General features: G+C 35.2%; 1 protein-coding gene across 1 annotated transcript in view; it reads left to right on the top strand.

Annotated features, from left to right (window-relative positions):
- The first annotated feature begins 463 nt into the window (after window positions 1-463).
- Window positions 464-26,452, top strand: part of LOC145279713 (ribitol-5-phosphate transferase FKTN-like) — a 29,612-nt gene continuing 3,623 nt past the window's right edge. Inside the window, exons 1-6 of the mRNA XM_080130998.1 lie at window positions 464-628; window positions 6,694-6,868; window positions 10,772-10,864; window positions 11,050-11,235; window positions 22,203-22,474; window positions 25,212-25,474. Coding sequence (XP_079987124.1) covers window positions 6,776-6,868; window positions 10,772-10,864; window positions 11,050-11,235; window positions 22,203-22,474; window positions 25,212-25,474 — 907 coding nt within the window. The 5' untranslated portion in view covers window positions 464-628; window positions 6,694-6,775. The remainder of the gene's footprint in view (window positions 629-6,693; window positions 6,869-10,771; window positions 10,865-11,049; window positions 11,236-22,202; window positions 22,475-25,211; window positions 25,475-26,452) is intronic.

The raw sequence follows: 26,452 nt of genomic DNA, 5'->3' as shown, positions 1-26,452 counted from the left end.
CGGAATAAACACCCCCACTCCCATGTTAAGAACGATTTTTTGAATAAACAACCCCCAACCCACATGTTAAGAACAGCTTTTGTTTTTTTTGCAATTTTTTTAGTGGATTATTATTGATTGGACACTAATATATGGAGAGGGGGGGTCGGTTATCTCATTGACTACTACACTCATTAACACTTATCCTCGAGTGGCCTCCGGGGGTGACTCCTTTTTTAAAAAAATACCTCAGGTTTAGACTTTTTTTTTTAACTAAAAATGTCTTTTTCATTTCCAAAGCATAATTTAATTTTTTAGCAAGTAATTTCACTCTAAATAATTTACGTGACTGAAATAGGAATCCATTGATTTCTACGAATTTTGTTGAACATAAAATGTACATGGATTACGAAATCGTTTTTTTGACGTCCTCTCCACATACAGAGATTTCAAAAGCATTCTAAGACGTAGTTATCTCCCCTTTGTTTTTTTGTTTGTTTTTGTATTTTATTTACAAAAAAGAAAAAGAAAATCTCTCGTGCAAAAAAATGTCTTCTGTCAAGCGTATCACCCAGAACAACAATCTACCTTTTTACTTTGAGATATTTACCAGCTGATTTGTGAACCAGAATTGACACACCAAAAACAGGTAAAACAAACAAAAAATATACACACGAAGAATTTTGTCGACATTATTACTGCATTCTTTGAAACGCGTATAACAATGTAGCATTGTAGCATAATGGACTACTAATTTTTCTCTATTCAATAACGCTAAGTTCTTTTACTTTATTTCAAAATTTGGTGTTTGCACATCGGCTTCCTATATTCGCTCGGTAAAACCCAGTAACAAGTTACACAGGCCAAAAAGGAATTATACAAAATGAAACTGGGATTCCCGAAAAAAAAAAAAAAAAAAAAGGAAAAGAAAGAAAAAGTACTTATTCACTTATGTTGCCCTGCTGAAATATTAAGAATAGATATTTAGATATCCATTTTTAACATAGGGAGGGAGAGGGTGTTTACTGTTTTGTAATTATTCTGTACTTTCACCTAACAATTTAATGACTAACAAAGATATTGTCAAACTTGAATAACTGTAAAATACTATTAAAAAATGCAGTAACATAAGTGCATAAACACCCAAACCAAATATTTAAAAAAAAAATAATTTAAATTGTTACTTTTTTTTTTTGTGAAAGTGCACTGGAGGAGTGGAGGACCACCCGAAGACGGTCTGGTTGTCCAATCTGCAAAGAGTGTTTATTCCGAAAGCCGTTCTTAACATAGGGAGGCTGGGCGTGTTTATTCCGAAAGGCATTTTCATATTTTCCACCTCCCCGTAATCAACTTCTTAAAGGTAAGTCTTCGGGTGGTCCCCCACTCCCAGTGCACTTCCCCCCTTTTTTGTTTGTAATTATTATAAAAAAAAAAAAAAAAAATCCTTTATTTTTAATCATGCGGATATTTATTTTGTAAAATGTTGCATTTCACGCCGATATCCAGTTCTGAATTGGTACAGACTTGAGTTGAGCGCTTCTTCGTGACACGAGCGAAATTCAAACATCGAAATTGAAAATAAGGTCCTTGTGCAGAATAGACATCCAAGAATGTAATGGTGATTTCGGAAAATTATTTTACGTTGCTATTCGGTGGATTTTATTTCTTTTGTCTCTTTCATCATCAGTAATGTCGCTAAATAGGGTTTGCGAGTGATATGAGAAAAATAAGGCATTCAAAATGTTTATCTTAAACTTATTACATGAAGAGTCATTTCAAGTAAATTTAGATACTTGTGCAATTTTGCCACCGTGCTGAAATAACGTTATTTTGAAAGCCATTCTTCTTAACATGGGGAGGGAAAGATGTTTTGTAACTCTGTGCTTCCACCTAACAATTTAATAAAAATAGGGGTGCTTCTACAGTATTGTAACGAGGGCAGACGTACACGACGAGTGCTCTATCCCTCTAGCGAAATACGCATCGGCTTCGATATTGTACGCAGTTCAACTTAGGAAGCAATTATTATTTTTACAAGGAAAGAATTACTATGATTTTTTTTTTTTTTTTTGTCGGAGATTATAGTTATAGGTAATTTATTAACACGAAAATTGGTGCAAGTCCAAATTAGCACTTGTGGCGATAAACAAAAATAAACAAAAAGCTTTAGCGTGTACGTACATCTCATGGAATGTCGTAGATCGAACGAAACACAGTGAAATGTTATTTGGTACTAGTGCACTTATTGATCCGCGCTATTTTTAAATAGTACTTTCAAGTTTAATTAAAGTTTTACGATACCTGTTCTTATTAAATTCTTTGGTGAACGTACAGAATAGGTACACGGCACGGCGCCCTCCCGTCCCCATGTTAAGAATGGCTTTCTAAATAATGTCATTATTTCAGCAGCAGCACGGCTCAATAAGTACCTTTTATTTTCTTGAATAAATGAAAACTACTCGACGAGAACACTACTGTTTTTGTTTTAATAATTATTTTTTATTCAAAAATAAAAATTTTAATTGTTCAAAGCGTTTTTTCCCCAAAGCTTATTGGAGATTTTTTTTTTTATAAATGCCATATTTTTCATGCACATGCTATAAAAATGTTCAAAAATTATCTAATATTTTTCCACTTGAAATACATATCGGGATCAGTAGGAGAAATGAAATGGTCTCATGTCGATGAGGCCAGGTATAGAGAGGCTTATAACAGTGAAGAAATGTGTGAGGTTACGATCAGGATTCGGTTCTGGGCTTCGGGAAGGAGTGAGTGAGTCAGTCACTCACTCGCTCGACAACAGCACGTTTCTGCCCTCTTCTTTTCCAATCGACCACACCTGGCCTCTCCCACCAACACACCGCACAATCTGAACGCCAGCAACATGAAATACTTTTCAAAAGATGTTCACGACTCTTTTCTTTTTTTGTGTTGCTTGCAGGGAATTTTTCCTGGCTTTTATATCCTCCTGTCGAAAAAAAAAAAAAAAAAAAAAAAAATAGCTTCTCTCATCATGGAGTGGAAGGGCCTTCCCAAGATGGCCTTCGGGTATATAAATGAGTTAGCCATTCTTTCCTTCTTCTTTCCCAAAGAGCGATGCAGATACGCCCGGTACATCGTATATTATTTATTTTTCTTGTTTTTGTTTCTAATCATAACCTAGCCTTAAGCGGTACCTTTTCTTTCCTTTCGCATATACCCCACAAGATGTGTTTTGTTGTTGGGGATATGTACGTCGAGAGGGCACAAGTGCAATGAGTTCATCAGAACACATTCCATTAAAATATTTGTAAAACAGGCACAGAGATGCAACATTGCGGCAATGAGACAGGAGTTGGAGCCTAGTTGACAAAGTGGGACCGATTAGATTGGAGACTCTTTTTTGGACCCTATCCAAGGAGGAGAGACTAGTGGTAGATGCACCAGCCCAGATGTGGCAAGAATACTCCATGCATGGGCGAATGGTGGCTTTGTAGTAGTGGACTGGATATTCTCAGGTGTGAGTAATTTTCTAGCACGATAGAGGGAGCTCACCTTTGCAGCAGCCTTCACAATGTCCTCAATGTATTTGTTCCAGTTCATATTTTCTGTGAATGTTAACCCGAGGAGTTTGAAGGAAGAATTCTCAGGTAGGGAGTTGTCATGGATATCGGTGATTGAAGAGGCTTCTTGTAATTATTAAAAGAGAGCAGGTTAGTCTTACTAGCATTAAATGTTACCATCTATTTATGTTCCCATACCACTACAGCCTGGAAGTCTTTTTCTAAAGATTCAATCATTGTTTTGGATTTGTGTATATCCGTTCTTCCCTCATGCATGTTATAGAGCATTGTATCATCAGCAGATGTACTCATGTTGGATACAATATTATTGGGAAGGTCATTGATGAATATCAGGAATAATAGTAGTCTAAGGATCGACCCCTGAGGCACTCCCGCATTAATGTTATGCTGCTTGGATGAATGTCCATCAATGACCTAGATGGTTCTATTGTCTAAGAAGGATCTAATTATATTTAGTATTCGTCCAGTTATACCGTATGATTTAATTTTCATTAGCAACCCTTCATGCCAGACTTTGTCAAAGGCCTAGGATATATGGAGGGCTACAGCCCTAGTTTCACCCGCCTTATCTAGTGCATGGTATATGCATTCAGAGATGACTGCTAAAATATCTGCAGTAGAATGAGATTGCCTAAATCCGTACTGATTAGCTTTTGCAAGGTGGTGGATTAGTGCTTGTTGATTAGCGTCTCAGATTTTAGTGAAGAGGAAGAGAAGGAAACTGATAGGGTGATAATTGAAAGGCTCGGTCCTTTCACTAGAATTCTTGTATACTGGTACCACTGAGGCCATCTTCCAGCTGTTAGGGAAGCAAGATTCAGCAAGGCATTTATTGTAGAGTTTGGAAAGTACAGGGATTAGCTCAGCTGAGCATTTCTTAATTAGTATAGCAGGCATGAGATCAGGCCTACACTCCTTGGAGGTGTTTAAGTTTTTTATGATATTGCGAACATGAGAAGGAGTGATTTTTAGAGCATCAATTGTTGTTTCCATCTGCATGGGAAATTTGGGAGGGAGTTGTTTGTTGGCTCTAGGGCAGAGTTGGAGGCGAATCACCAAGCAAGCACTTCCGTCTTTTTGGTTGCTGTGCATGCAACCTTCTGGCTGTTGAATAGTGGGGGAATTACTGATTGCCCTTTATTCACTACACTATTATAAATTTTACAGAAATCACGAGTTCCTATCTTTGGCGATTCTGTGAGTTTCCTAGTTATTTCAGCATGTCTTCTTTTGGCTGTGGCTATTTCTCTCTTACAATGATTTCTAGCATTTATAAGTTTTTGCCTATTTGTATTTGACTTATGATGTACTAACTGGTGGAGTATATACGTTTATGCAATGGAACCATAGAGGTGAGTGGGGCTTGCTATAATACTTCCGTGTGGGAACATATGCTTCAATGCCCTTTTTGCACCATTCAGTTGTCTCATTGGCACACTATTCAGCAGAGAGAGAGAAGATAATGGTCCATGGGGCATCTCTGATATGTTCTCTGATGGCTTCTCAGTCAGCCTTTTTGTTGTACCTTGTTTTTAATAATGGCTTCTCACCTTGGAGTTGGGATTTGAGTGCGATGTCTACTGATACCACTAGATGGTCTGCATTTTTGAGTGGACTGTGGGCATTAGTTACACAATCCTCAGGTACTGTATAAGGAATAGGTCTAGAAGTGAAGCTTGCTAGTGGTCACTATCTGGGAGGTGGGTTGGGAATGGCTTTGTGAGGGAATGGGCTGTACAGAAGCTATTAGTGTCCAGCTGCATCTGTGCAACCTAAGAAACCAAGCCAATTTTTATGGTGGACATTAAAGTCACCAAACACGTGTATTTGAGCATTATTACCTAAAGAGAGTGCTGCATCTATACTATCAGAGACATGATCGATTAGGGTACAATCCTGACTTGACGGAGAACGGTAGAGAAAATATAAGTAACTAATGCAGTGATGAAAGGCTACTTGAAAACATATACAGGCCTGGTAAATACATAATTAAATTGTTTACACATTTTAATTATGTATTTCATTAATTTATATGAGTGAAATAAATTAAATTTTTACTTGAATGGCTATTCATGTAATAAAGTTTAAGATAAGAAACATTTTGTATGCCTTATTTTCTCCTATCACTTGTAAAACCCTATTTAACGACATTTACCCTACATGGATATATGACTTAATGGTTAATAAATAGTTGTAAGTAACAATCTTCTGGGGATTTTAAGGTTCAGTCATAATTACAGATGATAAAATCTCTTACTTTGTCCTTTATTCCTAACACTTCATGGCTGGTGTTTCTGACAAAAGAGGAAGAATTGCAGCTTTTTAAGTTGGAATCTATCTATTTAACACTTTTTGTTGGTTTGTTTTTGACCTTGATGTAGTTTTTTTTTCTTTTAATTAAAAAAATTTTTTTTAGTTTCTTAATACAAGTGGCATCATGTTTTGTTTGGAGCGATTTCCATAAATAACTAATAAAGATAACACATTGAAAGAATGTCTGAAAGTTCTCCATGTACATCTGAGCAAGTTTTATCATCCAGATATACTTTCTTCAGTTTCCGTTCATCTCCATTGTTTCCAAATTGGTTATTCCCTACTATTAATTAAATTGTAGAAAAAATAAATACTGATGATATGGTAAAAAGCATCTTTATGACAATTTTTCTTTGTGTGTTTTAAGTGTAACACTTACTTTATTTATTCTTTTAACATTTTCTCCTGACCTGCCACTACCAACGTCTCATGTTTTTAATATTCAGTGCTTCTATATTATAATAACGAAAAAAAAAAAAAAGATTGAATTTCAAGTGAAACAAATGGTTCCTACGTAATTGCCAGGTCTCAAATAGTAACATATTCAAACATTATGAAAAATAAGGTAGAAAAATGATTATTAATGAAAAAATAAATTTGTGAAATCACTGTTTATTGAAAACTGTTTTTCATTAATTATTTTTCTACTTTATCATTTTCTCTAATTTTTGGAAATGTTACTATTTATGACATGAAAATTACATAGGTAACATTTGTTTTACTTGAAATTCAATTTTTTTTTTTTGTTATTATAATATAGAAGTACTTAATATTCTCTTATTGGAGTCCCATTATATGCTCAGCAATACATTTAAGTGTTAAATTCTTTGCATTTCAGGTGAAACATCATACAAACACTCAACACAGAAAAAATGTGATAGACACCATTACACCTCATCTGACTAAACAACCAAATTCTAATGAGAAAGCCTCGCTTGCTTAAACTGCTGGCCGGCCTCAGCGTTGGCTTTCTCCTCTTCCAGTTCTTCCTGATCAGAGTTTTCTGGAAACGTGTAAGCATATTTGCAAAAAAACTTTTTCTTTTAACCCATTAGTGTCAAATTGTTTTTTTTTCTTTAATTTATTACCAAAAATATTTTAAATAAATACAATATTTGAGCAAAATTACTTTCAAAGATTTAATCAACATCATGGAATAGAGTATTGATTTATATGTAACACGTGTCAAAGTTTCCTAATATGTGGATATATAAAAAGATGGACATACCAAGATTTGTGGAGACACAGCAAATATTACTTGTATAGACATAGCAATGATTGACTGGGTGTTGTCTTAAAAGGCACCTCAACAATAGACTGACCACATATCACGGAATTAGTCTGGACAAAATAGCAGTGGACAATAGTGTTTTTACTTTCAGGATTAAACTGGAAAAGACAGAGGGATTTGACAAACATATTGCCACCTCAATGGTCAGACCAAAAAGAGCGAAAAGAGGAAGAATACTTTTGAGTTGCATCTTTTTTATGGGTGACCATATTACAGGGGGTCCTCGAGTTATGACATTAATCTGTTCTTAAGATGCATTGTAATCTGAATTTCAGTATAAGTGAAACATCAAAAATAAAATACTGTACTGTATAGTACTGAAAAGTACTGTACTATAATAAAATGTAACAGTTAATAAAAAAGTATTTAAAAAAAAAGGAAAACAATTATTTACCACATGAATTACAGTAGATATTAATAAAAAAGATAACTCCTTACCTTTATTCTTTTGGTTGGCTTGCATACCGGAAGGGACATTGCAAGGGGCTTTATGACCAGGTGTTGACTTCTTCTCGTTTGCAATGAACATGCTGTTAGGCATACGCTTTCAAAATAAACCTGTTCTTATCCACGTTGAACACTTGCTGAGCAAAATAACCCCCCTCCTTAATTATCTCAGCCAAGAAAATTCACTTGCTTTTTCTCATTCCCACTAGCAGCTTCCCCTTTCACTTTAAGTTATGGTAATTGGTCCAAGCCTTAAATCGCATAAACCAACTCCTACAAGCCACAAACTCTTCACTTTCATTTTCTTCACTACTTTCTTTTTTCAACGCTTCGAACAATTTTTTTGCATTCTCCTGAATCACCATAAGGCTTACTGGAATACGCAGTTGATTTTGATCTTCCAACCAAAGCACCAATAATTTTTCCATTTCAGTAATTAGACCACTATGCTGCTTGATTATCACTGTCGCTTTCATAGGAGCAGATCCTTTCACATGTTCAACGATGTGCGCTTTATCCTTAATAATGGTAGCCACAGTTAAATGACTAAGTGACCGGCCAACGTCCGTTTTCACCATTTTTAGATTGCTTTATAATATCCAATTTAACTTCCATGGTGATGGCCTTTCTTTTCTTTGATGCACTACCATCAGAAGCATCTGCTTTATGCTTGGGAGCCATAACAAAGAGCAAAAAGTTTAACAAAAGACAAAAAAAAAAAAAATGATCAAACATATGAGAGAGAGAGAACTGGTGTAAACAACCAAAATGGCATATGACTGAAACTGAGGCATTGGTAGCTACACTGTCTTCCTCGTACACAACCAAAATGAAGTGTATTCCTCCGCCACATGCCAGAAACTAGTTCATGTTTGTTTGATGCTAAATGATAGAACGACACTTGATATTATTTTTTATATTTTTATGAAGTGTGTTTGTAACCTCAAAAGAGCATAAGTCAGGACCGGCGTAAACCGAGGACTCCCTGTCCTAAATCAACAAATGGTTGATCAACCTGTTATGATTTAGGATTATACACATTAGAAAAAAATAAGCAACTGATGTGTATCATATACATAGACATATTGATAATCAAGGTTTTTATGTTTTCGAAAAATCTCTATTTTTAAATTTCAGTTTCTAAAATTTATAAAAAATAAAATGATAAATAATACTAAATAATGTCTACAACACCATTTATTTGTTACCAGCATAAGCACTTAAGTAATGAGAACTTTGCCCTAAACCCCATATTATCTTTATTTTAGAAATCAAAAAGATGAAATTGTCTTTACTATTTTTGAACGTCTGTATGAATGCAGACACGATGATATAAAAAACATTGTACAAAATTAATATCACCATTGGATTACTAGTAAAATTTTATTTAAAGTTTGATCTTGGTATAGGTCTTTATTCTCAATTGCATCTCCAGTAAGAGATAATTAAAATCATTAATTGAACCCTATAGACCTCAGATAGGATTGTGGGAAAAGGTTGGTTGTGCCATTAAGTTTGTAAAAAGTGAACTGTTATTGAAACTAATTTGTATTTTTCTGTTAACATATTGATTTTGATAACATCTAAACTTTTATGAAGAGATGAATTTATCATTTTATATTGTTGTACAACCTCTATTGAAAATGATGAGGAACAAAAAAAATGATACTTTGCTAGTGTTTGTATTCCTATAAAATCATAGAATTTTGTCAGTAATTTAATTTTACATTTGTAAATTATCATTTCTAGTGACCTAAAGAAAAAAATCCACCATTAACGTTTGAGTTACTGGTGAATTTCTTTTTGAATTCATTTCAAGCGGTGGAGTTGTCTTACTTGCTATTTGTTTTTTGCATCCCATCACCACTTAAAATGTAAAAGTGCCCTTTTCTAGGCTGCAGATAAAACATCTGCAGCCTAGAAAAGGGCACTTTTTTTACTTACTGACTTTGTGTGATAGAACTGAAATTATATATTATTTTAAGAATATAATTATCCACTGACACGTGTTTCGTCGTCTATGACTCGTCAGAGTGGCTGAATCTAACGAGATTCGAAATCGGGACCCCGCTGACGGTTTGGATATATTGCGATTTACGTAGATGTTATTTGTTTTTGTTTTTGCGATAGGTCTTGAATGAATTAAATTATTTACAAAAGTGCATTTTTACCTAAATGTGAGTTTACACACACACACACACACACACATCTATCTATAAAAGTGAACGTGTGTGTGTCTGTTTACATTTCCCTACGCAATAACTCTGTCAATTTTAAGTCTACAGACTCGAAATTTGATATACAGGGTACTGAGATTTGGGAAAATCTTTGTGATCGGTTTTCAGCCAGAAATTTATCTGTTAAGGGGTCAAAGTTCAACGATTTGACCTTTGAGAACTCTACCAAACTCCTCCGCCAATTTTGAGTCTGAACACTTGAAATTTTAGATATAGGTTCCTTGGACATGGACCTAACTTAATAACTTGATTTGAGCCCAAAACAATAAATGTTAAGAGGTAATAAGGGTCAAAGTTAAAAAAATTGACCGCTTTTTTTTTTTTTTTTTTTTGCTCAAGATACACCTCCAAACACCCGGACAACACTGGGCTGAAATGCTAGTATATATATAATTTTATTTATGCAAATATTGGCTACAACTGTGCATACGTGTTTCAGCTGCGATCTCATTCAAAATCTAATCTAGCCAATAATGTTTGTATAAATAAATTTATACTATAATACAGCTATGTCTGTTATTGAGCATTATTTTATAAATATCAGAGTTTTATTGGATATTGGATTAACTTCTAGCAAACAACAATACGATCACTATATATATATATATATATATATATATATATATATATATATATATATATATACACACACACACTTTTGTCCTATAAACTGAATGATTTATATAATGAATAAAGGTTTATTTTCATAACCATAAACCCTAAAACTTCTTTTTGATTAACATAAGAGCATTTATTCAGTAGTTATAATAATTCTTATACTGCAAAAATTCATGCTCATCAAAGGTGCATATTTTTGCTAATTGTAATATGCATACAAAATTATTTTAATATTAAATCATGTTAACTTATGTCTTTAATTCTATATCATTGTAGAAGAAAGCTATTAATATTATAATGTATAATTTGTTTTCTCTTTAAAGGATGATGGCCAGCAGAATCCAGTGGATGATGCCTCCAAACAGGCGCATGTCCATGTCCGACCTTTACAAGAGCCAGCACAGCCTAATATTGCAGTAAGTAGAAAGAGATGTTGTCTTTTATAATCACAACGCTATGATATATGGATATAATCACGATACGCATGTGATCTTATGGAAATCAAGGCTAAACAACATTGGTCAGTATTGAATGGGTGACCATTTGAGAAGACTAGGTCCTGTATGTAAATATTAAAGTTTTTTTTTTTTTTTTTTTTCAGAATTCAGTAAAGATATTTATAAGTGCTTGTGATGAGCTGCGCCTTCCAGTATTTTTATTGGAAGTGGACATCTTGAGCAGTTTGACTCCAGACAAACCACCTCCAACCACCTTCAGTAATGGCTGCCTCTTTGGATGTCGACAACATGTCACATTTGGCTGTTATTATAAATACTGGGACACTCAGGTAAATAATCTTAATTTTCTAATCTTCTTGGGTTCATTTAATTATAAATTTTATTGTCACAACTTATGGTTTAAATACAAAAGAAAGAATATGGATAGTCTGTAGGTTTTTGTCATAGTTTTTTTTTTCTTTTTGCCTTGTTTCCCCATTTTACGCTTTGTTAGTATACCACAGGAAATGGAAATGGGCAGTTGAAATAGGTGTGAACCTACAATCCTCCATAGAATATTTACTGTTGGAACAGTAGCAGAAACTTGCTATGAAGTGAGCGGTTAACAGAAGATATTGTTTTGGAAGAAACAGCTTACCTTGTAGACTTGTATATAATCATGTTTATTTGTTGTTTTCACTTGTGGGTTATTTCATTTTTTTTTTTTTTTTTTTACATGGGGGTCACCACTTATCAAGGCCCGGAGGCCACTCAGGGATAAGGGTTATTGCGTGTACAGTAATCAATGAGATAGTATTTTAGTAATCATTAGTATTGGAGATTTGATAGAGTGTCTTACTTAAGGGGGTGGTTTGTCAGGAATTTGTTTATGTTGGATTTGAAGACATCCAAGTTGTAGTCAGGTGGGAAACTGGCGAATGGAAGAGTTCCACAATCGTGTACTTCTGAGAAAGAATCTCTGCTCATGGAATCTACGTTTGGATTTAAGCACAGATAAAGAGTGGGGAAAATTATTGACAGTAGTTTCAGCCAGACGGGTGTTTCTCGTGAAAGATTGGCGAGGGGGGGGGGCGAGATATTGGAGCTCAGACGAGCACTTGCCATGGAAATAACGATAAAACAAAGACAGGCTCGCAACGTCTCTTCTGTGGGAGAGAGGATGCAGGGAAGAGAAAAGGGCATCCCCCATCAAACCACGAAGTCTATTTTGTACTCTGTCAAGGCAGGATAGGCTGTTTTTAGCAGCTCCTGCCCAGATGTGGCAGCAGTACTCCATCCTTGGATGTACTTGGCTTTTATACAGATAGAGAATTGCATCAGAAGATATCTATCTTCTAGAGGGTAGAAGGATCCCACCATTTTCCCAGCGTCCCTGGCAACAGATTTGATGTACGTGTTCCATTTCAGATCGGGAGTAAAGGTCAAACCCAGAAGCTTGTCAAAACATGGAGCCTCCCAAGACGAGAGCCATCCATTTCAATTGATGCCAGATGGGGATCAGAGCATTGATGATGTAAAGATAGAAGCTTGGTTTTGGATGCATTAAAAGTGACCAGCCACTTCGTCCCCCATTGTACCACGTGTTCAAGATCAGAGGAGAGAGAATTAGAGAGAACTTTGTCATTTACAACCTTTGATGTGTTGCCATAGAGGTCATGTCATCAGCATAGATGTCAACGAATGATTTAAGTATATGTTTTGGGAAGTCATTGATGTAGATCAGGAAGAGAGTTGGATCCAGGATGGACCCCTGGGGGACTCTCACATTAAGGAGAATACACACCATTTCATGGCCTTCCTCTCAACAGTTTTTCTGCCAATCCCCCTCCTTCACCGATGTGAAACCCCATTATCTAAGTTGTATACAATCCTCCATAGTTATGCTAAGAAATAAACCACACTCGTAAATGTATAGAATTTGATTTGTTTGGGTCAGAGAGGTCATGTAACTCTAGTGATTTTGTTGTCTTTTGCTGTCTCATCTTGTATCCAGTTTGGCTGATTTCTCTAATATATTCACATCCACTGTCTTGAGAGGGCACTCAACCAACTCTCTATTTTCTTCCTCTGGGATTCCAGTTGTCACAGGCTGTTTTCCTTTTGGCGTCTGACCGCAATGTTAAAAAATCTTTTTATGCATCAAGTCAAAAATCTTTTTCTTAAAGTTTTTCGCACCTACTTGACATGACAACTCTTACAAAAAGCTAACATATAGTGTCCAGATGATGTATTCAATATCTTTATATTCAAAGTTATCTTAACAGGTGAATATGAAACTTACCTATTTCCTGCCTGTTTTAATATTGATTTGGAATTGTCTTTGGTGAGGATTAGGCTGTCTTATAGTATCACGGGGAAAATACTCAGATTTAAAAATTTTTTTTTAAAGACTTGTAATAATTAAAAACTAATAACTATGTTTAAATGCATAAAAAAAATTATTGAATCTTGATTAATCTAAATTTTGATTTTCAAGAATTATGAAATACTATAATTAATGAATTAAGCAAACCACTGCAGTGAACGAGACCTACAGAATGAGTGATGAAAATGTTTGCTTTTTTACTCAGACTTTAGTTTTATAACTGTAAATATTAATAAGTACTAAACTCTAAAACCTAAGTCTTAGTGACAAAAAAAAGTAATTTTCATTACTTGCATGGTCTGTTACAGTGGTTTGCTTATTGTATTATATTTCATAATTATCCAAGTTTGCTTTTTTTTTTTTTTCTGCTAATAAATTTGATTTGATTTGATATATAAGCTTCACAATTTAGAAGAAACAAAACTGTCCAATTACACATATGAGGAGTGTTTACTTTTAAATGATTTTATTCAAAGCAAAATGAATTTTCATGTGATGTTTAGAGCATGATCCACAACAGGGATGAGAAATTTCAATGTTGTCCTCTCATTCTCATACATATACGATATAATCACATTGACACACTGGTTCTCGTTAGATCACTGAAGTTAAGCAACTGTGAACCTGGTCAATACCAGATGGGTGACTATTTGAGAATACCAGCCACTGTATGTAGAAGGATGTTGAAACTTCCCTGCAAGAACTGCAAAAACCTAACATTATCTCCCTTAATGGGGATATACATGCGACTGGAAACTTCTGGATATTCAATATTTTCATAAAACTTCCTCCTTTGGAGGAAGCTAGTTCAACCTGCCTTGAGTGAATGTTGCTGGCATATAGTCTCTCACATATATGAAATTATGATACATTTCTGATTGATTCAAAAACGTTGAGTGTGCCCAGTACCATATTGGGTGACTATTTGGGAATACCAGGTACTGTATGTAGATGGACATTGACACTTCCCTGCCAGAATATTCCCTTAACACTTCCTCGTTTGGAGGAAGTTGGTTCAATCTGCTTAGGGTAAATGCTGCTGGCATACAATAACATACATATACAAGATTATGATAATATAAATTAATTTAAAACACTTTTGATTCAAAAGGGAATCTAATTTCAATTGCAAATAGTAAGCTCAATATTTTGCAATAGAGCTTATAAATGAATTTTTGTATTATATAATTTATACACAAAACAATTGAAAAGATTTACAATTGTTTTCAGAAAAATTATACAGTAAACAAAATATCCAGATCGTTTATCATAAAATAAAGTTTTTATTTCTTCAGAATCCTTAGCTTAAAGCATAAAAAGAGGAAATGGAGGTAATTGCATGGAGAAAATCAGTAAAAAAAGCCCAGAGGATTAAAACTATGTTCACCTCCGTTTCACCCCCAATATATAGTTACGAATGTGAAAAATGTTCGAAATTCATTAAAACAATCCAAAGTAAAGGGAAGCATATCACCAAAGAAATGAAGTTTCATCGCAGCATCAGTTTCAAATCTCACCTTTTTGTTTTAATTTTCTTTTGTTTTTGCTGAGGATGGAGTATTCTACAATTACCCACTATTTGTCATTCCAACCAAGAGATCTTTTAAGATTCTAACCGTTTCTTTGAATGTAATTGTTTGTATTTCTCTTGCACTTGGTTCACCAAGTATATTCACCACGCAGTTTTTGAAATTCTTTTTAATGAGTCCGATTGCTCCTATAATTACTGGAGTGGTGGAGATCTGAAGATTCAATTTCTTTTCATTTCGTACATAAGTTGCTTTGGTATTTCGTTATCTTCTTCTAAGGATACTTACTTCAACTGGGGTTGCTACTTTATTACTCTTGTTCCATATCACTATATTAGGCTTAACAGCTTTGTTTTCTAGTTTCATAGCTGTAGGAATTTCCTAATCATAATGGATGGTATATAACTTAGGTACTTGTACAGTTTAATCAAGACATTAAAAAATGAAAATATCAAAAAAAAGGTTATATTGTACGTATCTGTTTTGGACTGAAGATCTCCGAAAAAAAATTTCATTTAATTTGATCGAGTAGTTTTTATTTTACAGCAGAAAAACACGTTTTTATGAGAGCGCGTTGAAGTCAGCTATTATGAAATTTGTTGAACACGCCAAAGGGAGATAACTCCAGTTAAAACGCCAACACTCCCTCCCCATCTTTATTACTAGCTTTTCTTTCTAAAAATCAAACCTTTTGCTCGGTGTCCTAACAAATTGTTTTTTCGCTGTAAAATAAAAACTACTTGATGAAATTAAGTGAATTTTTTTTTCGGAGAACTTCGTTCCATAACGAATACGTACAATTATAACCTTTTTTTGATATTTTCATTTTTTAATGTCTTGATTAAACTGTACAAATACCATAACCTATTTCCAACTGTTGTTTCTGGTATACATTCCCAAGACTTGCTGCTACAATGGATATTCAACTTTTTACAAATTTTCCAGTTGAGACATTTACACACTCAATTGTGTCGTATTGTATTATAGCCGTCCCCAGCAGAACCTTACAACTAGATGTCCGGTGGCTCACACTCTCTACTTCTGCGTGGCAAAACCTGCACTTGTTGTTATTACTGAAACCACTCATTGTTTTAAAAGCTTTTGTCATCAAGCCTTGATCTTGAGCAACCATGTTTATTCTCTCCTGATCATAGTGAAACGATCTTCTTTTCAACCACTCTACAGCTTTTGTTATTCATCTATTCCTGTGATAGTTCATCCAGGAAATACTTGACATGCTGTTGGTTAACCCATTCTTCCAGTTTTCTGCAATGGGAGGTCTTTGTATATTTTTGCCGACTCTTCTCGGCTATTTCCATTGCAGTCTTGTTTTCTGCTTCTCATTTGTAAGACAGTCTTGTGCAAAATGTTTGTCCAGTTTTATGAGGGAGGTAGTTGTACTGGCTCTTGTTTCTTATTGTTCATATACAAGCTTATAGTTTGGGTTCTCATCAGATATTGCTGGTGCTCAAAATAGTGGCTTAGTGTTAGTGGTCAAATTCTGAGAGACCCATATTACCTGTTCCTCTGGGCTGATACAGCTTTGGTAGACACTAGTTTCTGTACATAATTCTGTACAGTGTCAACATTTTTATTGTTTTAGTGTTTAACCTGTAAATGTCCTTTTTGTGGCAAGTCAATTAAGCCAAATCTGCATGATACTACTGGCGTAGCAAGCTCATTAATGGTAGTTACTTTGTCTTTATTTGTGGGCTGTGTTTTGCAAATTTTTCTTACATGGCATACATATTCTCCGCCTATTTTCTTCTCTCATTCTGACATGTTAAATTGAGTTGTTTTCTTCTATGCCAAGACTGTTCCTGTTCTTCTAGGTCTTTGATGTCAGTACACTCGTCAAGCTGTATGTTTTCTGTTTGAACCTTCTTTCTGGCTCTGAGTGAGAACTTGGCACATTTGTCCAAACCAAATTTCATTTCAATATTTGAGAAGGTATGTACAATCTGTAAGAGTCAACTAGAGCTCAAGGTCATCCACGAAGAGTAGATGGTCGACTTGGTGGTGGCTCTAGCTCAGGTTGTTAGTACATCAACTTTTATTAAGTAGTTTACTTAGCAGATCTATCGCCAAATAAAAAAGCAAGAATATAAACTATCCTCTTGGAAAATTCCTCTCCGAATCTTAACATCAGGGATTGTTCGTATTATTTGGATTTATCGGATTATTGTTCTCATGTTGAGTGTGATTTTCACAACATTTCAGTCGGTGTAAACGCCGACCTTTTTCAGAGGACCAATCATGACTAACAGAACAAAAGCACGCTACCCCCATGAAGTAAATAAAGCGTGCCACTCAAAATTTTGTCCAAATTCCCGAGTTCGACAAAATACACTTGAAGAAGGTCAGAGTTTACGTTGACCAAAACGTTGTGAAAATCACACTCAAGATGAAAACAGTAGTCCAATGAATTCAAATAATATGAATAACCAATCCTCATCTAAAAAATTCGGAAACGTCATCAGGGATTGTTATTCTGTTATCACTGTCGTTTAATGACATGGTTATCTGCTACATCTTTGTGTACAGCCATAGTTTTCTTTCCTCATGCATCTTATTTGTTCTTTTTGTATGCATGTCCCAGAACAGAGGTGCTCATAGATGCTATCTGGCCTGTTTTCATTTCTTTGGGCAATATCGAGGATCCGATTGGACTCTTGATTGCATGATTCCACATCAGAAGTCTTCTTCCAGTTTTGTTTTTTCAGCGTCTTTTTCACCATGATTCCCTTATGAGATTTCTGTAGACTAACCTCGTATTCTTTTAAAGAATTTATCGGCTTTTGCTCTCTTTATTATTTATTGCTCAGATCGTTTTGTCAAGTGCTGAAATCTTGCCTTCACTTTCCTTTGCTATGTTCTTTAATACTGAGCCTGCCGATATTTTTTAACCGCTCCTACACAGCATGGAATTGTGTGATCTGAGATAATTCCTTTCTATAGAGAGCCAGTTGATTTTAGAGTTTCTGTTTCCATAGTGATGTAATATTTTTTGCTCTGGACTTGCATTGTTTTTGGAATTGTGTGTGCGTGTTTATGATTTGTCTGTAATCCAATTGGAATATAAAAAGTAAAGGATACTCTAACTTAACTTCTAAATCTGACCCCCAAGATCGCCATGGGCATGGAATATGTGCCTATATTAAAGATAGCTTTCCATGTGGTAGGGACATCTCCAGGGAAGATCCTAACTTACCCTATATGTGCTTCCGGGTTGCTTTAGCTCACACTACTGCATTTATATTTACTCTCTATCGCTCCCACAACAGCGGAGTTACTATCTTTAAAAGCATATCTGAGAAAATTGACCAAGTCCTATCTGCTTATCCTTCAGCTAACATTCACGTATGTGGAAACTTTAATGTTCACAACGTCGAATGGTTGACCCACTCAAACAAGACCGATGATGAGGGGAGGTTCTGTCATGATTTCTCCATTGCCTATGACCTCACTCAGATTGTTCAGGAACCCACCTGTGTGCCCGACAATGACGGCCAGTATGCGAGCCTACTAGACCTTTTTCTCACAACTTGCCCTGAACTATGTTCAGTTTCTGTTCTGTCGCCTCTTGGATCTTCCGACCACTCTGTTGTATCAATTAAGATAAAAATGAAATGTAATAAGTCCCCAAACGTACCTCTCCATCGTACAGTATATCGATACACTAAGGCTGACTGGGATAGCTTCCGTACATTTATATCTGATCTACCTCTGCATTCCATGTTTAAAAAGGATGTGTCATCTATAGTATCAGACCTGATGGAATGGTTAATTGTAGGTATAGACCGTTTCATACCCTCAAAAAAGTTTCAGCAAAAACCTAACAGCTAGCCATGGTTCTCTCCAGAATGTGCTGCTGCCATTGCACACAGAAACCACTTTTTCCACTGCTTCCAACGTAATAGATGTATGGAAACTAAAGCTGCTTTCAGGACTGCCAGCAACCATTGTAAGAAAGTAATAAAGAACGCAAGAGAGTTGTATGCTCAATCTGTTAAATCCAAAGTAATCCTGAACAGAAGCGTGTGCTCCATCCCAACTATTATCAATGGACTTGAGGTAATCTCGTCAGCATCAGACAAAGCCAAACTCTTTGTCAAGAACTTTGCAGCTAATTCTACCCTTTGCGACCAAGGCCGCCAACCCCCAATATTTCCTCCTGTATCAGAAAACATGCTATGTGATATAGGTATATCTGTACGTGATGTTGCCAAGCTAATCAAAAACCTTGACTCCAGTAAAGCAACTGGCCCTGACGGTATTCCAATTATAGTACTCAAAAAACTTCAACCTGAATTAGCGCCCATACTTACAAAACTGTTTAAACGTTGTCTTAAGGAGAATAGTTTCCCATCTCCCTGGAAAATTTCATCAGTATGCCCTGTATTTAAGAATTCAGGTGATCGCTCATCTCCCTCTCAGTACAGGCCAATAAGTCTCCTGTGCGTCATGAGTAAGTTGCTGGAATCTGTGTTAAATACAGAATCAACCATCTCAACAAAAATAACCTTCTTAGTGACACTCAATATGGTTTCCGTTCTGCTAGATCTACAGCAGATGTGCTTACAGTTATATCTCATAGGATTAGCAAATCTCTCGACGAAGACAACCTTTCTAGGGCAATTGTTCTTGACATATGTAAGGCCTTTGATAGGGTATGGCATAAAGGTTTACTTCACAAGATCTCCAGCTATGGTATAGCTGGAAATGTCTTCTCAATTATTAAATCATTTCTTTCTGATAAGTTCATAAGAGTAGTAGTTGAGGGGCAAAACTCAGAAGCTCACAGTATTAATGCCGGTGTCCCTCAGGGGTCCATCCTGGGCCCAACTCTTTTCCTGATCTACATTAATGATCTTCCAAATCACATCCTTACATCATTTGTAGACATTTATGCTGATGACACTACCATTTATGGTAACACATCTAAGACAATAAACGACCAAGTTCTCTCCAATTCTCTCTCCTCTGATCTTGAGCACGTAGTACAATGGGGAAAGGAGTGGCTGGTTACTGCATCTAAAACCAAGCTTCTCTCTTTACATCATCAACATTCTGATCCACATCTGGCATCAATTGAAATGAATGGCTCTCGTTTTGAGGAGGCCTCAAGTTTTGACAAGCTTCTGGGCTTGACCATTACTCCTGATCTTAAATGGAACACGTACATCAAATCTGTTGCCAAGGCCGCTGGAAAAATGGTGGGATCTTTCTATCGATCCAGTAGATATCTCACTGCTGATGCAATTCTCTATCTATATAAGAGCCAGGTACGTCCAAGGATGAAATACTGTTGCCACATCTGGGCAGGAGCTGCTAGAAAGGACTTGTCCTGCCTTGATAGAGTTCAAAATAGACTTCGTAGCCTCGTAGGAGATGTCCTTTTCTCTTCCCTGCAACCTCTATCTCACAGAAGAGATGTTGCGAGTTTGTCTCTGATGTATCGTTATTTTCATGGAAAGTGTTCGACTGAGCTTCAGTCTATGGTCCCCCCTCGCCTAACTTTCACCAGAAACACTCGTCTAGCTGTAAACACTATCAATAATTCCCCCCACTCTTTATATGTGCCTAAACCTAAACGTAGATTCCATGAACAAAGCTTCTTTCTTAGAATTGCACGCCTGTGGAATTGTCTTCCGTTTTCCTGCTTTCCGGCTGACTACAATATGATTGTGTTCAAGTCTAACGTAAATAAGTTCTTGATAAGCTGTTCCATATAAGTTATCAAATTTACCAAATTTTCATTACTAATGATTACTATATTGTCCAGTTTATACTGTACACTCTTTAACCCTTATCCTTGAGTGGCCTCTTAGCCTTGATAATGTGGTGATGCCTATGTAAAAAAAAAAAAAAAAAAAAAAAATCTAAAAGGAGGCAAAAAACTTGTTTATCTCCAAAACTAATGCCACAGAAATCCAACAATTCATAATTCCTTTCTATTTTTATTCCCATTAAAATTATGATTTATTAATTTTGTGTATTTTCATCAACCAGTCAAGCTATTATGTGATAAGTTTGATGCTGACTTCTACCTAATTATGTGGGAAAGTTACACAATGTTGCTGTATGAGTTGTAGCTATTTTATTGATGGATACACAAAAAACCTGAAGAGAAGCAAACTGAAAGAATCTTTGAATTTATTTAGAAGGAAAATGAATTGAAAATGCATAAGTGACTATTAAGTCTGCATACCCCCCCCCCAAAAAAAAAATCAAAGCTTAATGACCAATCCTTTTGAAAGATTAATAGTTACTTGACCGAAAGATGTATTTAGGTAATAACAAAAACACGCACTTGAGTCAGATTAATTTTTGTGTTCATTCTTTTTCCTACAACAAAAATGCTTGCCTTTTCGCCTAAGCAGCAGCAGTCTTTTTTCCCCCCTTTAACCAACAATAAAATCACATACACGGAAGAGGCAGTGTTCAAAAAACTGAACTCCTTTCAAGCAAAAAAAAAAAAAAAAAAAAAAAAAAAATCAATCTTTATACTTCCACCTCAGACTTCCAATGCCTAAATTTGCGTAATTGTATTCTTGTATCTGAAAGGTTCCAAACTCACATGTCACTGCTTCCCTACAGCAGACACATGCCAACCATGGGCGCTGTTACATCTTTTAAAGAGGAGTGGTCTTGATAGCAAAAACAAGTGCATCTTCTGCCATACAGTAGAAAATGTGAGCCACTTGACTTCCAGTTGTAAGGTTCTGCTGGGGAACAGTTACTATATTATGCAGCACAATGAATTGTATTAATATCTCCAATGGAAAATCTGTAAAAAAGCTAAATATCGAATGCTACAGCAAGTTATGGAAAATATATACCAGAAAGAGCTGTTAGAAATGAGCCATACATCGTTTAACATACTTAGAAAATGAACTGTTAAACCTGACAGTGATATAGGGCCTGTAGAAATTAGCAACTCTGGTTGAAGTTGGTATCTTTAATGATGTTAGCTTGAACATAACTAAATTCCAAGATAATATGGAATGAAAAGAAACTGGAATCTTAGGATGATCTCCATCATTCTAGTAATCATAGGAGCTACTGAGCTTATATATAAAAAAAATACCTGATGAACCAAGTGCAAGAGATACAAATGATTTTTAAGTTGGAATTTTTGAAATAGCAGGTGAATGTCTGGCATTCAGTAAGATGCTGCCATATGCCAAGAAAAAAAAAAGCAAAAGCATTTTGCTACTATTTGTTAAAGACTGCATTTGATAGCCAACTTTATTCAAGGGGAAGTAACTCTTATCTAGCAACATTAGCTTTTTTTTCTTTCAGAGAAAACTGAAATCTATTGAAATGGAACATGTAAAGAAAGTATTTTGTCTCCAATAACAATAATTTGATGACCTATTCTCAAATCTTTTTCTTTCAGGGTATTGTTCAGCTGCTGAAAAGTGACTTTGCAATTCATAGTATTCGTCAACCAGATCCACGGTTGCATCAAGACACCATTCCAACTCATTTTTTTCTAATTGATCGAGGTCACAAGCAGCCGACAATTATCCAAGTGGTGATGTTCCATTCTAGGTTGAGCTCCTATTTTTGGCATGGGTCAATCACACCTTTGTCTCGGCTTAATAAGATATTGCCATCAAGTTCCAGTGTCACTATATATTTTGGCCTTTATGCAGGAGCTTATGAAAAGTAAGAATCTCTTCAACCATAGTGTGTATATTCATGTGCACTTTTCAATGTCTGACAAACTTTTTTCCACATAATGAACAGTTTAAGATCTTGCATGTATATGTATATATATATATATATATATAGTGTGGATTTACATTTTATTTGAAGAAAAAAAAACAAGTACAATACTTGGAAAAATATAATGCATTTGTCTCAAATGGTTATGGTTTGAAAAAGTGCTAACCATTCTTACTGCACCAGTTTTTGCATTCTAACGACCCCCCACCTCCAAGTAAAAATACTTTTGCAGTTTACGAATCATGCTGAAATATTTTGAAACCCATTCTTTATATATGGGAAGGCTTTAATTGTTCTGTGCTTTCACCTAACAATTCAATAAACAAGATACTATAAAAATTGGATTTAATTTGAAAATACTATTTAAAAAATAGCATGGTCTGTAAACTAAATTTTTTAAATATTGCACTTGTATGTTTTTTTTCTTCAAGTAAATAATCTTGAGAAAATCTTGAAATAAAGATGAAACATTGGTGAATATAAATAATTTTGGTATTTCATTCCAATATATGTAAGTCATTATTCTGTGAAACAGTTTGAATGTATTCTGTTCCCGTTAATTTTTTTTTTTTTTTTTTAAATATACTTCCAAGATTTCTTTTCATTATTTAACCTCCCTAATGATTTAATCTTGAACAATACTCCTATTTAGATGCAACCATATTTTGGTTCAGTTTAAGGCACCACTTCCATTTAGATTTTTTTAATATTTTCACCCCAAACAAGGCAAATTGCCACTTTGGTGTAGGGGGCTACTATCAGGGGCAACAACTACTAGGGTACTATGTAAGGATTTGGGCAGCAGAATGTCGGTTCACGTTACACTTGAACTTCTGCACATCAGTACTGTTGGGGAAGCAGGGACATGGAAGGGAATTCCAGAGTCTAGCGGTTCTATGGAAGAAACTATTGGAGTAAAAAGATCTTTTACATTTAGGGATCTGTACAGTGTGGGGGTAGGATTTAGCAGCCTGTCGGGTTTGTCGAGGATGCTCACGTCGTGGGGGCACAAGTGATTGCAGTTCGTCAGAGCATTCACCACTAAAATACTTGTAGAAAAGGCAGAGGGATGCAACATTTCATCGATGGGACAGAGGCTGAAGCTTAGATGCCAGTTCAGGGCCTATCAGGTTTGCGACTCTCTTTTGAACCTTGTCAAGGAGCGAGAGACTAGTAGCAGATGCACCAGCCCAAATGTGACAGCAATACTCCATACATGGGCGAATGGTGGCCTTATAGAGGTACAGGATACTTTCGGGTGTTAGTAGTTGTCTAGCACGGTTTTAAATATGTTCAAAATTTTATTTTATGGTTTACCTTTTTTTTCTATTTGGATATTAGTAAAGAATGTACTGAGAAAATCCTAATTGCCAGCCCATAAAAGTATTTGCATGGTAACATTTGTTATGTTTGGGAGTAAGCAAATCAGACTTCAGTGTGATTGAATCCAAAGTTTTAAATTAACAGCTAATTTTGGTTTTATTGAGTAACAGATATTCGTGGACAAAGATTAGAGGCATGGTTGTATCACATACACACTAGATCCTCAACATCGGATACTTATGTAAATGCATTGAATTGTGTCAAGAACTAAGTAAGAGCAGAACGCATGCAAAACTAACAAAGAAACTGCGGTGTGAAGAATAGCAAATCTTAAAATAAAAAGTGCCTACAGAGTGGATCTTGCTAGAAGATCGTCCAGCACTTTCATTGTCCCCACTCCCATCACCTTGTTTTGAGGATATTTTATGATAATTCCAGGGTTAACATAGTGATAGATGGATGAAAGGACTTAAAAAAAATTTTCTCTCTCCATAAAACAAACTCCATAGTCTTTTGCTGAATTGCATGTTTTATTACAATAAATATATTCAATTTTGTATATTTGACAATCTTTCAAATAGTAACAATTCATTTCTGATACAAAAATTAAATTATTCTTATAAATTATGTTGAGTGTGATCAAATTTATTAATGTAATTTGTATTTATAGCAATGAAATTTAGGCATAACCAACTGATTGAAGAGATTCATGTATAATACATCGAATTTGCACATTTAATGATGAAAATGCTATTTAAGACTGAAGCATGATTGACAGACAACCTTCAAAGATTGTAAAGATGCATTTTTTTGTAGCTTGTTCAGAATTCCCCTATATAGAAAAAATCTGTAGGATGTACAAAACCATGACTGAAAATATTGTACATCAAAATTTCAAGTAATTTTATTTTTTAAATAAGAAAATAGATACAGCATAATCACATCAACACACACTGGTTCTTGCTAGATCATCGAAGTTAAGCCTAGTCAGTATTAAAGGAGTGACCATTTGAGAATACCAGGTGCTGTATATTGTCTCGGCCTTGTTTCTGGTTGTCCTGGACTTTTCCCTGCCACCAGAATCTGTTGATTCAAAAGCTGTGGTTGGAGATTGTACAACCCTTACTTCACTATTACATGCACAGCTACCCTTACAGGGAGGTATCCGTTGTTAAGACAGAACGGAGGCGATAAGAAAATCAATTTTTTTTTTCTTCAATATACACGAATTCTGGACAATGATTTTTTTTTTTTTAAAAAAGCAAATAGAAAATCACAGCTTTTAATCTTTGCATTAAAAAAAAAAAAAAAAAAAAAAAAAAATCACCAATGTAAAAAATTTTTTTCTGTTCAGATTTGAAGTGGATGAAATTCAAATTGAAAATGTAACCGTGAAAATTCCTCAACCTCCAGAAAGTTTTGTGCAACAAATTCCTCACTCAAGATTTATTGAATGCAATGAAACTCGAGCCACAAAGTTTGTAGCAGAATTTGGACTTGATAATTCTGATATAAGTCAGAAATTCCAACGAAAGGCTCGCCAAATTATGTCCAAGGGAAAACGACTGTTGGACAGCCTCAAAATTAGATTTTGGCTCAGTAGTGGAACTTGTTTGGGTAAGTCATTTTCTGTAATTCTAAAGTTTACTAAAATGTTTAACATTGATGCATCAAAATTTTATACAGGGTGACCCCCCCCCAAAAAAAACGGGCCCCAACTCTAATTAGGCCCCGTTTCTTAGTGTTTTGTCCGATGAAATGAAACTTTGGTCATAACTAGTTTATTATATTCAAAACATAACATCAAAACACTAGTCTTTGGCCTTTTTTTCTTCGTTGAGTGTAAAAATGCTCAGAAAAACAATTGAATGTCCTGTTTTTTGGGGTCACCCTGTATGAAATGTTTCAACACAAGGTCTGCCTTATTTTATCCAGGATAGATTAAATGTGTGCATAGATGTGTTATGTAATTCATCCGGGCAACACCAAGTTAGCCGGACAATTATGATAGTTATTGATATTTGTAAAAAAAAATGGTATCAACGCGAAATGCATTTTTTAGGATAAAAATTAAAATAGTTCCCAAAAATGTTAACGAACATAAATATTTGAAGGTGGATCATCTGATTTGTGTCTTTGGTCATGTGGAATGACGTAACGAGAGTTTGGAAATACACATACAAAGATTTGTTTGATACCTAATGGGTTAGCGGATAGATGAGGTTTTGTGCTTCCAGGTTTGGACTTAAAAGTTAAAGGAGCGAAATAGCAAAATGTAGACTTGTACAAAGTTTGCCCAAACTGTGAGTAGGGACCCAGCATGGAAATAAATGATTATATCCAAATATAATTCACGTCTTGACATGTCGCTTTTCGAATGAAAAGCATCCTTAATTTCAGGAAGCACAAAAGAAACTTTGTGAAGGTATGTGTCTTTTGTTGGGGATCTCACCAATGTTATTTGCCCCTTTACTAAAGACTTAAGTTGTCAGTTTTTTTTGTTTTTTTTTACTACACTAATGTTCACCCCTTACAAAGCATATTGCCACTTGGACGTAAGGGGCTACTATTTGGGGCCATGTCTAGGAAAGATTA

The sequence above is a fragment of the Euprymna scolopes genome, chromosome 7, assembly GCF_053919585.1.
Source record: "Euprymna scolopes isolate OS-2025 chromosome 7, ASM5391958v1, whole genome shotgun sequence".
NCBI lineage: Eukaryota > Metazoa > Mollusca > Cephalopoda > Sepiida > Sepiolidae > Euprymna > Euprymna scolopes.
This window is presented reverse-complemented; position numbering and strand designations above follow the sequence as displayed.